Genomic DNA, 16,217 nt, shown 5'->3' with positions numbered 1-16,217 from the left:
AGTCTAGCCCCAGTGGTTGTCACCTCACCACCGTGAGAGCGAGGCCTGTCTGGGAATGTAGCCAGCCCAAAAGCAGCAAGCTGACATGGAAGGAAAGCAATCCAGGCCTGGATGATGTCGTGTAAGCCCTGAAACTCCGAAGCCTGCTCTACTGATTGGTTACTTGTTGCTCCATCTGGTTTGGAAAGTTCTGACTGACAGGGTGCCATCAATTTTTAGTGATTTCTCTCCCCTGTAGACCCCTGGAAGCCTGTGCGGTTCATACTATGCAATGAAGAATGAGCCTCGCCCTGTGCTCTCCCGTTCCAGCCTCTAAGCTCCTAAGGACATCGTGTTGGCCACCTCTTTGGTGTCTCTCAGGGTCCAGCACAACGGGGAGCACACGGTGGAAGATGGATGTGGTACCTGGAACTCGGGTGTGAGGAGCTGGGACACAGGCCCAGGGCTCTTGAAAGGCATCCTCCCCTCCCTGGGCTGTGCCAGCCACTTGGAGAACCTGCACCCACTCTCACTGAACTCAGCACTCCCTTCCCCAGGATACGCCTTCCTGCCCATCTCGCCTCATCCCATCCCCGGGCAGGGGACATGCAACTGTCTACAGGTGCCAAGTGCCAGGATGGGAAAAGAAAGCCACCAAAAATCTAAGGCTGCCCTCAGGGAAGGGCAAGCATGCGGTCCTCATCTTGATGAGGAAACGTAATTTCTGAGGGAATAGTTTTGCCCTCCATTCCAAGCGCTGGACACGAGGAGGCCACAATCTGGGGCTGATGGCTCTTAAAGACTTCCGTCCTCTTGCCGAGGCATCCCTTGGGTACATTTAGCACAACAATAAGCACAAAGGAGCATCCGACACTTTCTGTAACTGTTGGTAGCAGGTTGATGAATGGCCACCACGGGCAGTCAACGAGTGGAGATTATCAACAGGTAAGAGCAAGCGTTTCCTGAAGGCTTCCTAGGTGCCAGGCACTGTTCCATTCCTTTGCATGTTTTAATTCATGTAATCTTTGCAACAGTTCTATCAGGACGATGCCATGATGACCACAGTTTCGCAGATGAGAACATTGAGGCTCAGAGGGATTGAGTAAGTTGCGGAGGGAACAGAGCAAGCAAATAGGGAAGCCAGATTTGAGCCAAGGCATCGGCTCCAAGGCAACCCCTCAGCCAGTTCAGTGCGAAGCCTCTTGTTTACAGGGACTTTCCAGATAGGCTTGAAGCAGGCCAGTGAGTCAGTGGGCAGGGGAGAGGCAGAACGGTTAAGGGGATGTGGAGGCAATGATCATGCTTCATCCCCCATTTTTCAGTTTGGGAGGGCTTCCAGGAAGAGGTGGGCTTCCAGTTGGTGACAGAAGAGGAGGCTGCACAGTGAAGGAGCAGGGACTCCAGATCTGGTGACGATCAGGTGTGGGCCGGGGTGAGGGTGGCTTGGACCAGGAGAGGGACCTGAGTCAGGCAGCCACATACTTCATGCTGGGATCTCCCATGCGAGGCACAGCCTGAGGTCCCGGGAAGAAGACCAAGCCTCATTTCCGGTTGCTTGCAGCCAAAGATGGGACCTGTGTACCCAACAACCCCTGGGACCTTTGCAGGAAACAGCAAACACCATTCACTCATTCGAGTTAGATACACTGAGTGAAGTCACTGGAGCCCAAGGACTGTGCGGGGTCAGTGCTGCCGATACAAGAGGCCGCAGCCCTCCCGCTCGGCTCCCTCAACGGCCTCTCTGTGCCGCAGCCACACTGGCCTCCTTTCAGGTCCTCCACCTCAGGGCTGTAGCTCATGGGCTTCCTTCTTTCTGGAATGTTCTTCCTGACCTACCCACTCACCCTCAGATTTTACCACAAATGCTATTTCCTCACATCCACCTTCCCTGATCCTCAAGACCAAGCCAGGCTCCCCATGACAAGCCTCGCCGCACCTCATCTCCCCTCCACAGAGGCGGTAATAACCCACAGAACCCAGGGCCAAGATCCCCGGCTTTGAACCCTGGCTCTGCCACTCGGCTACGTCACTGTCTTTCTGTGCCTCAGTCTTCTCATCTGTAAAATGGAGATAACAGCAGTGCCTGCTCATAAAATGTGGCAAGGGTTAAATGAGTTAATGCACTCAGATCAATGGTGGAGCATGGTTAACGCTACATGAATATTCGTGAATATTATAAATAGGCCTTATCACAGCTGATAAGGTGTGATATTTAAATAACTGCTCATGCATTGGTTATTTAGGTCTGTCTCTCCTGCCGGCATATGCACTCCAGTTGGACAGGGACACTGCCTTATTCATCACTGGATCTATAGGGATTTTTCTCAGTGCCTGGCACACAGGCACCGTTAGGTAAATCTTTTCTGACTGCGGGAAAGAGTGAAGGACTAGCCCCCTCCCCGTGGGAGGAAGAGCGTGAGTTTTGAGAGCAGAGCCACCACAGGAAACCAGGAGGCAAAGTGGGGCGGAAGGGAGTAAGCTCTTGGGCTCTCAGAAGCAAAAGCTTCCAAGCCAGGCTCTCACCTTGGCCCCCCCACCCAGGGAAGCCAGCTGGGTCCTCCAGGACCAGGAATCCCCAAAGGGACTGCTCCCAGAGGGTGTATTATTGGGACTGGAGAAAGGGCTGCCCAGAACCACCTCCTCTGAACAGGTAGGGGTGGGTGGCAGCTCCCACCTGCTCAAGATGTCTCCGGAGACCTTCTGCAGGCGCTGCAGGGCATCCGCCGCCCGCTGGACGGCCTCCTCTCCCTGCAGGTCTGGTGGGATGAAGGGCAAAGCGTAGGTCTGACCTGCCAGGAAATGCTGGGTCCTCGCAGGAGTCATGGTGTCTGCGGGTGGGAGCCAGAGCATCAGAGCCACCCATGTCCACCGGCACCCACCCCACCACAGGGAGGGTGGTGTTGAGACAGCACAGCCCCCGTCCCAACTGTGTGCACAGCTTCAGGGAGGTGGGGAGGGGGATGGCAGACAGAGCATTTGGTGGGAGTCCAGGATCTCATAGGAGATGGGATTCTGCTGATGGCTGCTGAGTGGATGAGGGAGGGAAGGGGCAGGACCAGGGACTGGGGAATTGGTAGGGACAACGGAGGAGCTCGGAGAAGAGGCGACATTTCCTCACCCCTTATAAGGTGCTTGGTACCTGCCAGGAACCCTGTCCATACGTGATCTCAGTTCAGCTCCCCACCTTGGGTACACAAGAAAGGAGCCCTGGCTGCAGAGGAAAACAGAGGCTGGAAACAGGGATGCATGGGCAGGGTGGTGGTGGTGGTGACAGAATTGCCCGAATCAACTGTTGGAAAAGCAAATGTGCACACATGGGTTCTTCCCACTTTAACCCTGAGGAATTCGAGGCCTGCTTCTGAGACAGACTGGGCAGTGGCTAGTGACTCTAGTACAGAGTGTCCAGGCCCTGCTCACCCAGGCTAGCGCTTAGGGAGCCAGAAGGAAGGAGGTGCATGTGCGGGTGCAGGACAGGAGGGAAAAACGCTCCTCGATTGCAAGGTGAGGGCAGAATCTCTTTACATTGGGTTGAATTAACTCCTCCCCTTGATGCCACTACAGCAGGAATCACATGGCAGATGGCACCGATTTGATTGGCAAGAGACATGCCAGGAAGAATATTAAGACAGCAGGCCCCTATAATTAGGCCTAATCATAGCCTGTTGCTTGAAAAGGGTACGAAGGACATTCATCAGGCCTGGCACTGTGCCCTAGACCTGTCCTCCTGGGCACTATAGTGGGGCCCTCCATTGCAACAGAGGTGTGGGTGGGCCTGGGTGAGTGTGGCAGGAAATGCCTAGGAGGCTCTACTTGACCTTAAAGGGCTAGGAGACCTTGGGTATGTTGCCTTCTCTGAATTTCTGGTCTTTTCCATTTTCCATTCTCCAGGCTGAGAACTGCACTCTGACACATGGTTATTCCCAATAATAATAATAATGTGTGTATCATGCATAATGCACTGCACTTCTTCACCACGCTGGCACCTACTCCTCTGCTCCCCCTGCTGGCTTCCTCAGCCCCTTCTTCTACCCTGATGGTTCTCTCCTAGCCTCCTCAGGCCAGCACTCCCCATGATATGAGATGTCCGTCCTCCTTCCTCTTCAACTTTTTCTCCAGCAGTGAGTTCCTCCTCCTAACTCAGGCTTCCAGGAAGGATATCCTCTGCTTCTCAGACCTGAACCTGCCTCGAATGCTCATGAGGGCCCAGGAGCTACTCCTCACCTCCCACTTCTCTTCCCTCCTCTCAGATAACCAAGGCACGGCCAACTGATCTCCAATCATCTGAGGAACCCAACCGTGTGAGACCACCACACCCGTTCCCAGAATGTTCTCCTTTCCCCTTCTTTGTATTTATACTGATGGTAATTTGCTGGTCATTCTAACTTAGTTCTGTGCCTCAGTTTTCCCATCTGTAAGATCAGGAGGAGGATAAAGATGTAAGATATTTTCTGTGCACATCTTAACATGAATTCCTTGTTAGTTACCACATCTGAGGTTGTCTGTGTGTGTTTACTGTACTATCCACGTGAAAGGATTGTACAGACACGAATCTAAACAAGGAAGTAGCAAGTCCATTCAAGGAGTAAGAGAATAACTGATGGTTTATTCATTCTGTCTGCAAACATCTACTGATCATCTATTCAGTGCAGACCATGATCACAACAAAGATGAATAAGACCCTATGAAACAGCCAGGGAAACAGCCTCAAAAACAGTTAAACTCTAATCCAGCCATGAGTACAATGCTAAGGAGGAACGAAGCCCTTCTGGGGTTAGGGAAGTCAGGAAAGGCCTCTTAGCAGAATGTGTGCCTCTCTACCAGGCCCAGGGAGAAGGTGCAGAGACAGCACTCCAGGTGGGGAGCAGTGGCTCACACCTATAATCCCAGAAGTGAGGGAGGCCGTGGTGGAAGAATCAAGACCAGCCTGGTCAACATAGACTCCTGTCTCTACCAAAAAATTAAAAAAAATAAAAAAATTAGCTGGGCATGGTGGCACAGGTCTATAGTCTGAGCTACTCAGGAGGGATGAGGTGAGAGGATCATCTGAGCCCCAGGAGGTCCATCCATGCTGCAGTGAGCCATGATCATGCCAGTGTACTCCAGCCTGGGCAACAGAGTGAGATCTTGTCTCAAAAAACAAAACAAAATGAGGGAGCTCCCAGGTAAAAGGAACAGCTCGAACAGAGGTATGTAGTGAAATGGCAAGTGGTCTTGAGTGGCGGGGACACAGTCATGCTTGAGGAAGTACCAGGAAAAAGAATGATAAAGAGAGGCCAGTTTGTGAAAAACACCCAAAACCAAGGCTGGGAGTCTGGACTTGAGCCAGGAATGAAATCCTTAGACCTGTGCTGTCCAGTGTGGTAGCCACCAGGTACATGCAGCCACTCAGCACTGGAAATGTGGCTAGTCTAAATTGAGATGTGCTGTCAGTGTACATACACACTGAATTCCAAAGACTCAGTAGGAAAAAAGAACATAGACTATCTCATTAAAATCTATATTGATTCCATGCTAAAATGACCATATTTTGGATATATTGGATTAAATAAAATGGATCACTAATTTCTTCTGTTACTTTTTACTTTTAAAATCACATACGCGATTCCCATATTTTTCTTTTCTTTTTGCCACACTCAGTGTCCTGTGATTCCAAAGAAATGAGTCCCAGTTCTTTTCAGGCAAGAGCTATCCTAGAAAGGATTCTGGTGTAAGCATCAAAATCATTCATAACATTATCATTTTATGGCCCCTTCGTTCCGTATCTGGTATATCTTAAACTATAATCATGAAGATAATCATTATTGTGCCTCTCTCAGCAGATGGTATTTCCTTATGCTACAATGGTATTACAAATATTAGCTCATAATACCCATGTATGTTAGAACCATTCTAACACCTTCTCAAGAACTATTTCATTTAACTCTTAATAACGGTGAATTTATTATTATCTCCAATGTTACATAAGGAAATGAAGTTGGAAAGATCACATGGCATTTTTTTTCAGCAATGAAATGCTAGTTGAGATCAAGGCCAAACTTGAACCTATGCTGTCTGACTATAGGGCTTTTGTTATTGATCAGTATGTTTTATTGTTTTTATACATTAAAATTGCACAACGTGGAGTTCAAAAATTTTGTTAGTACTACCAATTTTAAGACACTTCATGATACTTTGTCTTATGTAAACCTTAAAGGACAGGTTTTTTTTTTTATACTGACAGAAGAACAAGGGAATCTGATACTAACCAGCCCCTCCTGTGTGGTCAACATTTTTGTACTTTAGTATACATCACATCAATTGTTTATCTTTATAACACACTTTGGAGTCATGCAGTAATATTTTTAGAATTAGAAAATCCAGGCACAGAGGTTAATCAGCAATTATCTTTTGCAAAGCCTGTGGCGCTCATCTGAAAAGATGACGGTCACTTCTTATTTAGTGGAAAGACAATAAATAGTTGATAAATAATAGTCTTCCATCAGGGAGTTTTGTAATCAGAAACCCTAACTTCTCAGTTCCAAGTGGATGACTGCAGTTCACTCTAGGTCTTTGATATTTTATTACCTGCTTATCCATTTTGTTACCTTTTAATGCATTACATAAATGTATATTCTTTAATAATGGTGCTTTTCTCACATCTATGCCATCCATGTTCATCAAGATCTTTTTTCAGTTTAAGTGACAACTAAAACTGTACATATGTATTGTGTATGGCATAATATTTCTACTGCACAGCGTTGCTTTACAGAATGCGGTAAAAACTATGGACTCTCCCAGGAAAATGCATCTACACTGTGCCCCTGTCTCATAAGGCAGTTTATAATTTCAAGAGTGCATGGAGCCGGTCCTGCACACCGTTCTCCCACACCCGGCTCCAGCGTCTCTCCCTGAGTTACAGACCTCGCTGTAGGACCCCGGGGAACCAGTGGAGGTTTAAGCGGTGTGGAGTCAACTCCAAGGGTCAGGAGTTGGCAACTGGTTCGTTCCCCGTACAATTGGTGCCCCCGACACAGAATGTCCCCGAACGAATAAGAGAAGCTTCTGACTCCTTCGCCCATCCTTCTGACTTCTACTTGCTTCTCCCATAGAAGCAGGTGTGGGAACCGCTGAGCAGCACAGCCTCCCCCAGCAGGAAATCTGGGACACACAGGAGCCTCGGTGAATCTGACCATTGTCTCACCTCACCAGGCAGGTGCCTCCTCCATCCTACGTGCGATCAACTTTATTACTACAATTATTAATATAAAGCCAGTGGCCATGTCCCAATATCAACCCCCTTTATTTGTATGACGGGCACTCATTACTCCAGGAGGGTTGGCTGCTGCAGAAGAGCCGGGCAAGGCTTCCCAGAACCAGTGCCCCTGCCTTCCAGAACCGCCCCTGCCTTCCAGAACCGCCCCTGCCTTCCAGAACCGCCCCTGCCTTCCAGAACCGCCCCTGCCTTCCAGTCCTACACCCTGACCTGCTTTCCTGCTTCTCTCAGCACAACCAACATTGTCTTCACCTCTGCAGGCAGCTCCTCTGTGGCCCGCTTAGTTCCTACCTGCCTTTAAAAATTAAATTAAAAAGCCAGGCATGGTGAGGCAGGAGGATAACCAGAGGCCAGGAGTTCGTGACCAGCCTGGGCAACCTAACGAGACCGCGTCTCTAAAAAAGTTTTATTAAAAAAATTAAATAGAGAAGTCAGACGCAAAAGGACAGATATTGTATGAGTCCACTTATGTGAGGTGCCTAGAACATTCAGGTTCATAGCAGCAGCAGCAGTGGCCGCCAGGGATGGGGAAGCAAGGCGGGAGTCGGGCAGCTTGTGTTTCACGGGTGGAGTTTCAGGTGGGGATGATGGAAAGTTCTGGAAATGGCTGGTGGTGACGGCTGCACAGCAGTGTGGGTGTGCTAACGCCACTGAGCTGTATGCTTCAAAATGGTTTCCATGGTGAATTTTAGCTTAGGTTTATTTTACCTCAATAAAAACTAGGAAAAGCTGGTAGAAGGAAAAGAAAAGAAAGGAATGAAGGAAGGAAGGGAGCCAGGGAGGAAGAGAGGGAAGGAGGGCGGGAAGGGGCTAAAAACAGTTAAGTGTTATAAAGGGAGCATCGGTCCAGAAGCCCAGCAATAATCCCTCCTGGAATCCATTGGTTTGCCTTAGGAGTTTTTAGCCCTTCTCTTTTCGGGTTCCCAGATAAATACGGGATGCACAGTTAATATGCATTGGAGAAAATAATAATTTATTATTAGAGAACACATAATTTCTTTAGCATAAGCATGTCCTGTGCCATGCTTAGTTTAGGACATACTTATGCTAAAAAAAATTATTTGTTCTTATCTGAAATTCAGAATTAACTAGGCATTTCATATTTTTATTTGCTAAATCTGACCACTCTATTCTCTTCTTAATATTCTTCAACTCTCCCAGCTTTGGCCTCCTTCCCTCTTCTAGGGGGATCGGATCGAGTTATAAGGAGAACATTCCCACTGTCTCGATGGCTGCAGTGTGTGGTCCCCACAGGTGGCGAGAAAGAGATGGGTTTCCACCCATGCTGTAGACAAATGTTTGTGTCCTCCCAAAATTCCTTTGTTGAAGCCCTAACCACCAATGTAATGGTATTTGCAGATGGGCCTTTGGTAGGTAATTACGGTTATATGAGGCCATGGGGTGGGGCCCTCATGATGGATCTGGTAAGAAAAGAGACCACTCTCTCTCTACCCACCAAGTGAAGACACAAAGAGAAAGTGGCTGCCTGCAAACCAGGAGGAGAGCCCTCACCAGGAACCAATCTAGCTGACACCTTGAACTTGGACTTCCAAACCTCCAGTATTGTGAAAAATAAAAGTATGTTTTTAAAGTCATCTAGTCTATACTATTTTGGTTTGACTAATACGACCTGAAAATACATTTTCCTCCTCACCTCACCTGAGCAATATCTAATTGCTTAACGCACCCAGGGCACATCAAAGGAGAAATGTCCCATGCACAAGGCACAGCCACGCCCAGGAGAAGCAGCCTGGCACAGACAGGAGCACACAGGCTCGGGGCTCTGCCACTCATTGTTCCTTGACTCTGGGCAAGACACTGAGGGGGGCTTCAGCAGTCTCTAGTAGGTTTACAGCCCTGCCGCCTCTGGAGGGCTGTAGAGACCAGATGTCAAAGCACTTTGTTATCTGTAGGATTTATTTGAATGAGAAATGAAATATATGCTCCAGGATGTCTGTGTATCAAAAGACACACACACACACTCATACACTCTCACACTCTCTCACACACACACTCTCACACACATATTCACACACACTCACACTCACACACTCTCACACACACCCTCACACACTCACACACACACTCTCTCTCGCACACACATTCACACACACTCACACTCACACACACTCTCACAGTCTCACACACACCCGCACACACACACACTCTCACAGTCTCACACACACCCATGCGTGCGTGCGCACGCACATACACACACAGTCACACACTCAAACACACACACACGTGCACACTCACACACACACACTCTCACACACACATTCACACACACACACTCACACACACACTCTCACTCACACACTCTCTCACACACACTCTCACACTCACACACACGCTCCATCACATACCAAGCCTGGTTGCATGTTCTCAAAGATGTGCTGCTAGGCGCCAAGGTACTACTCCCAGTTCTAGAACCAGACCAAACGGTTCACCCTCCAGACGGTTCACCCTCAACTGTATAAAAGTTTTCTACCTAATCTACTACTGACAAGCTCATCTCAGACCTAATTTTAAAGATTTTCTAGGAGCCGGATTGCAAAAACGTTTACCCTCACCCTAGAGCTGCAGTGGGAATCCTTGACCTTAGCCTAGACAAAGAAAAGCTGCAGATCATTCTCATGTGTGGACACGGAGGCCCGGCCTGCCTTTGCTGGCCAGCTGGGCTGAGTGGACCCGGGGAAGGAAGGCTGCAGGGTTGGCCCCGGGCAGTCTTGCTGAGGTTTGGCAGCATCCTCCAACCTCCCAGATTCCCAGGATCCGTGAGCATGGACTTTAGGAATTCTGGTGGAGGGGTGAAGAGAATGCAGTAGGGTGTCCTGAGCCCTGATTTATAGGAAGAAAATTGTAATGATTTCCTAGGAGACTGAGGACTTAGTTTAAGAAGTTCCCTTGTATCACAGTTCCTGGAACAGACTCCCCTCTCCTGGAAAGCACTTTCCTCTCCAGCATTACATTTCTCCAAGGTGCATTGCTTTTTGGGAAGTCTTCCAAGGATACTTGGAGAAAGGAGGAAGGAAATGTCCCACTCTCTAAACTGTTAGGCAGATGCAGCCAGACAGAAGACACAGCCAGCTTCTCTCGCTGATTATAAGGTATTTGAAAGAAGCTTGGGCCCAGAACTCTGCCCAGAATTCCCTGTGCTGTGGAGGCAAAGACAAGCACTCTGCCTTATGGGAGGCTTGGGCTGAAGTCATCACTGGTTCTAGAGCCAGTTTTACTGAACACCCATGAATGGCTGTGTTCTGAGTGAGCTGGTCACTCACATCACCCTGACCTGCCCTGAGTTAGACCTTACATGATCCTACTTCTCCAGGAAGGCTCTGTGACAGCCAGGGACCTCCCCATTCTCTGAAACGTATAGCATTTGAAGCTCCACTAGACAGCTTAGCCCCCATGTTGTGCTATCTGGGGTTGTTCTCTGTGAGATAGTAGAGAGTAATGGTTACAAGGAAGGCCTTTGGTACTAGACTGCCTGGACTGGAGTCCTTATTCTGCTTAATAGCTGTGTGATCTTAGGCATGTTATTTGTGCCTCAGTTTCTACTCTATAATAATTTAGGGACAATAACTGCATCTGTGTCTGTGGTGAGGATTCAATGAGTTAATATATTTCAAGTGATTACAAATGATGCCTGTGTCCATAGATGGATAAATGGATAAACAAATTGTCATACATAAAACAATGGAGTATTACTCAGTCACAAAAAGGAATGCAGAACTGATGCCTGGCACCACGTGGTTAAACCTCAAATGTATACATGAAGTGAAAGAATCCAGACACAGGTCACATATTATGTAATTCAATTTATATGAAATATCCAGAATAGGTAAATCTATGGAAACAGAAAGCAGATTGGTGGTTTCTAGGGGCCGAGCAGAGGGAAGAATGGGAAGTGGCTGCTTCATGGGTGCAAGGTTTCATTTTGGGGTGATGAAAATGTTTGGGAACTACATAGAGGGAGTGGTGGCACAACACTGCGAATGTATGAAATGCCACCGATGGTTCGCTTTAAAATGGTTAACTTTATGTGCATTTCACCTGCCGCATAAGAAGTGCCACGCAAGTACTAGTTGTTGTCCTGTATGCATTCCTTGACTTCCCTGATAAGAGGTCCAGGGCTGTATCTGATACTTTCATATCCTTCTTGTGTGGAAATTTACTGGCTGTGAGGTGGAATCAGAGAAAGTGAGAGCCTGGAAGACTGCAGTGATCGCGGAGCCGACGCTCCACCAATAGAGGAGATGGGGTGGGGATGCCTTTGGGATTTTCTGTGTGCTCCAGGGAAACCTTCCCTTTCCTCAGGTCCAGGATGAGGAGACACAACAATGTCCCTGTCACCACAGTTACTGAGTGCTTGCCCCGTGCCTTCAACAAGCCAGGGAAACAGACACACAACCAGATGATGTGAGTGCAATGGGTGTTTTGACAGGCACTGTGGAGGGGAACTGGGTGCCTGGGAGCACTCACAGAGGAGCTCGTCTAGTTAAGATTACTTTCAGCTGTGCCCGAGAGCAACCGGACCACAGGGCTCAAGCACCAGGGTTCATATTCTCCACACAACAGGAGAAGGGAGGTCGGTAGCACAGGGCTGACGTGGCGGCTCCATGATGCCTTCGGGAACCCAGGACTTCCTTCCACTCTGCCTGAGCATGTGGGTTTCAGCCGAAGAGTTGTAACACGCATGCCCATTCGCAGGTGCTGCATCGGAGTCCCAGGAGGGAAGCAGGCAAGCACAGAGAAAAAAGGTAAAAGGCAGAAATGAGCTCAATCTCTTCCTTTTTGAAAGGAGATTCCTACGAATCTCTACCCAGAGGCTTCCTCTTACATCTTATTGACCGGCACTGGATCACACGACTGCTTCTAGCCGCACGGGAGTCTTGGGATTCTAAGAGGAAGAAGGGGAGGGCAGGCAGAGGGCAGCCAGCTGTGCAGCATCTGCTGGAGACACCGAACTGTTGGTGGAGGGCTTGGGGTGCTCGGAGAAGGCTTTCTGGAGGGTGTGACGGCAGAGATGAACTTAAAGGCCAAGTGGGAGTCACCCTGGTGAAGCAGGGCAGGGTTACAAGCATTCCAGGGACAGGAGGCAGCATGAGTGTTTCAATGAAAAGATGGCAGTTGCTATAACAAACTATACACAAATACTCATATAAAGGCTTAAACACAATGGAAGCTTATCTCTCAATAATGGGAAGTCCAAATCCATGATGCTTTGAGTCAGGGACCCAGGTTCCTCCCATCTGTGCCTCCCAATCTGCCATTGCTAATCTGGGGCTTCCATGATGGCTGTGCTCCTTGGAAGTGAGAAGAGCAGACAGAGGACATGTGGGAGGTTTGAGGCACAGGCCTGGAAGCAGCATGTGTCACTCCAGTGCAGAGTCCATTGGCCAGCGCTGGCTCCGATGGCCACCTCTCACTGCAGGGGCAGCAGGGAAATACAGCCTGGCTGTCTACCCAGGGGGAAGAGTAGCCAGTTTCTGCTACAGTGATAAGGTGAGAAAATGTTCAGTCGGGTGTGGAGTGGTTGTTTCTCCCTTGTACACAGCAGGTGGAGAGGGGAGGGTGCCTTAGACATTGGACAAGAAAACTATAGTCATTGGAAGTTTGTCTTTTGCTGTAAACTTAAGGCCTTGGCTCTCTAGTTTGTAAATCAGGCTCTTGGTGAATTTGGTTAGCATGAATTCATTCTCCAGCACCAACTTACTCCAAAGTGAGCTAGGCTTGATGAGTTTCTGCCACACTAAGCACGAGATCTTCATCTCATGATGAGTCTATCAAGTGCAGTCTTCTGAGTCCCAGCTGAATCCCCTAGCTCACTTTCTTCATTTCTTGGTATGAAAATAAACCTGGTTAGAGAGTCCACTGAAAACAACATCCTCCACAGTAGCAGCTTCAATTGGAAGAGATCTTCGTACACATCTAGTCTGATCCCTGCCCCATTAGAGGTCCCATAAGTGATCATCTAAGCCAGCAGTGAGCTTATTACCTCAAAATTTATTCTCTTTGGGATAGATCTAATTGTGAAAATGTGTGTTTTTGTATATACCAAGCTGAAAATTTTCAGTTTGTAAGTTCATTTCTCTAGAGGTACACAGAGTAAGTGTACTTCAGCCACAGGAAAACCTTTTGAAACATTACACTTGCAGGAATTCTATACAAGATGTAAACATTCCTTACAATGAATTTCTCCTTTCCTTAACCATGTAAGGACTGTTCAATTTAAAAGAAGAATGTGATTGGGTGATTTTATATTGTAGGCAGAGGAATGAGGCTGACTGGAACAAGAGCTGAGCTTGTCTTTTAATCCTCTATTACATGGCGACTGTCAGGAGCTATGAAAGTCCTGAAATTTGACCTTATTTGCGAAGTTAACAAGTGAGTCTGCCATAGTTTCAGGACGCTGGCAGAAGACGCGAGACTCCTGGGTTAGAGATAAAGGGTGGTTAACTACTCATAGCAATAGCAGTAGCCTGAGCACCATCATTTTTTTGTGCTGGTTCCCCAAGCCCCAATTCCTACATGGGAGACAAGCAGGGCCAGGTGACAACTCCATATACAGGGTATGTTACACGAGAGGAGCCCTGTATTTAGGAAACCCCAATCTTTTATTATGGGCTGTAAGTAAACCTGCTGAGCTTTGCCTAGAGGAAAACACGATCTTTATTGTAGAGAACAGCAAACGAACCAGCTCTTTGCTTTGGAGGCAGACACTACCTCTGTTTTCCAAGGCAGATCTCAATGCAAACATCCTTGAAAAGATTACCTAGAGCAAGGACAGCCAGCTCTGCTGCTTGCAATATGTGAAGGAACAAGAGACCCCTGGAGAAATGTCTCCCATTCGCATTCATGTTTGACTTCATTTCAACTCTTTTATAAAATCTGCAAATCACCTAAACTAGTGCACTTATTTTTCTAAACCGCCCACCACACCAAAATTCCATGCTAAAATACACAGGAGCTATTACAGAAAAAAGGAAAAGGGAAGGTGGGAGCTACATTTTCTCATTATTTCCCTACTAAGTTTTATTTACAACTTTTCCTATTGTTTCCATTCACATCCAAGAGAGTGCTTTCCCTCCACACAATGCAGATTAGAAGAAACTGATTTGTAGCAATGCATGAATTCAATTGAAATTTTACATAGATTATATAAAAACTGGAAGCTTTCGTGGAGGGATCAGGACAGACAAGAGGCAGGACTAGATTGCAGCTCCAGACAGAGCAGCATGCGGAGGCTTGCATTGTGAATTTTAGCTCCAGATTGACTGCAAGAACAAACTAGCAGTTCTGAGAGGACCCACAGACCCTCTGAAGGAAGCCGACTGCTCCTGTAGGACCCAGGAGACCCTCAAATACTGTGAGTGCCCCAGTGCGGAAGTGGGAAAGGGAGACCCTCCTTTCCCGAACACACAGTCCCGCTGGGGAAGCTGGTGGTCTGTTTGCGGGAGAGGTTTCCGACTTTACCTGGAGCTGAGTCAAGTTAGAGAGCTGAGCCAAGCAAAATACAGGGGTAGAGGAAGCAGCAGAAAGCCCTGGGAGCTTGCTGGATCCCCAAGCAGCCCATTCCTGCTGGTACCCACAGGGATCCATCAGGAGGGTGGCGGAGGAGCAGGAGATAAAACTGCACAGGAAGGGGGACTTCTCTAGCTGAACTTTGTAACAATTTGAACGGGGTAAGAAGCCTCCTGGCAAGAACTCAGGGAAGGGCGCGAATCCAGCTTGCAGACTTCACAGACGTGGGAATAACTCAAGTCCTTTTCTTTTACAGCTGGGAGGTGGAAAGCCCTGGGCAAGTTTTCAAGCCCGACTTGCCCTCCACCTGGAAACAGACTTGGGGCTGTTGGTGGCAGGGGGCGTGGCAGGAGTGAGACCAACCCTTCCGTTTGCATGGGAGCTGGGTGAGGCCTGTGACTGCCAGCTTTCCCCCACTTTCCTGACAACCTGCATGACTCAGCAGAGGCAGCCTTAATCCTTCTAGGTACACAACTCCAGTGACCCAGGGATCTCACCCTCATCCCGCACAGCAGCCACAGCAAGACCCACCCATGGGGAGTCTGAGCTCAGACACACCTAGCCCTGCCCTCACCCGATGGTCCTTCCCTATCCACCCTGGTGGCGGAAGACAAAGGGCATATAATCCAGGGAGTTCTAGGGCCCCTGCCCACCACTGGTCCCTCTCCACACTACTACAGTTGATGCTTTTCAGAAAGTGCCACCTCTTGGCAGAAGGCCAACCATCACAAAAAAAGAGTATTAAACCCCTAAAGCTAAGGTCCTTCAGAGTCCATTGCACCTTCCACTACCTCCACTGGAACAGATGCTGGTATCCATGGCTGAGAGACCCACACATGGCTCACATCACAGGACTCTGTGCAGACAACCCCCAGTACCAGCCCAGAGCTGGGTAGACTCACTGAGTGGCTAGACGCCGAAGAGAGGCAACAATCACTGCAATTTGGCTCACAGGAAGCCACATCCACAGGAAAAGAGGGAGAGCACTACATCAAGGGAACACCCTGTGGGACAAAAAAGTCTGAACAATAACTGTCAGCTCTAGACTTTCCCTCTGACAGAGCCTACCCAAATGAGAAGGAACCAGAAAACAATCCTGGTAATATGACAAAACAAGACTCATCAACACCCCCTCAAAAATCACACTAGTTCACTAGCAATGGATCCAAACCAAGAAGAAATCCCTGATTTACCTGAAAAAGAATTCAGGAAGTTAGTTATTAAGCTAATCAGGGAGAGACCAGAGAAAGGCGAAGGCCAATGCAAAGAAATCAAAAAAATGATACAAGAAGTGAAGGGAGAAATATTCAAGGAAATAGATAGCTTAAAGAAAATCAATAAAAAAAATTCAGGAAAATTTGGATACACTTTTAGAAATGCAAAATGCTCTGGAACATCTCAGCAATAGAATTGAACAAGTGGAAGGAAGAAATTTGGAGCTCGAAGACAAGGTATTTAA

General features: G+C 48.1%; 1 protein-coding gene across 5 annotated transcripts in view; it reads right to left on the bottom strand.

Moving 5' to 3' along the window:
* LOC102137606 (ovostatin-like) overlaps positions 1-16,217 on the bottom strand; it is a 151,498-nt gene that overhangs the window by 89,067 nt on the left and 46,214 nt on the right. The window contains exon 2 of one of the 5 annotated variants that reach the window (XM_045364695.3): positions 2,654-2,807. The exons of the other annotated variants lie outside the window; for them this stretch is intronic. Coding sequence (XP_045220630.2) covers positions 2,654-2,807 — 154 coding nt within the window. The remainder of the gene's footprint in view (positions 1-2,653; positions 2,808-16,217) is intronic. 5 annotated transcript variants of the gene reach the window in all.

The sequence above is a fragment of the Macaca fascicularis genome, chromosome 11, assembly GCF_037993035.2.
Source record: "Macaca fascicularis isolate 582-1 chromosome 11, T2T-MFA8v1.1".
Lineage (NCBI taxonomy): Eukaryota > Metazoa > Chordata > Mammalia > Primates > Cercopithecidae > Macaca > Macaca fascicularis.
This window is presented reverse-complemented; position numbering and strand designations above follow the sequence as displayed.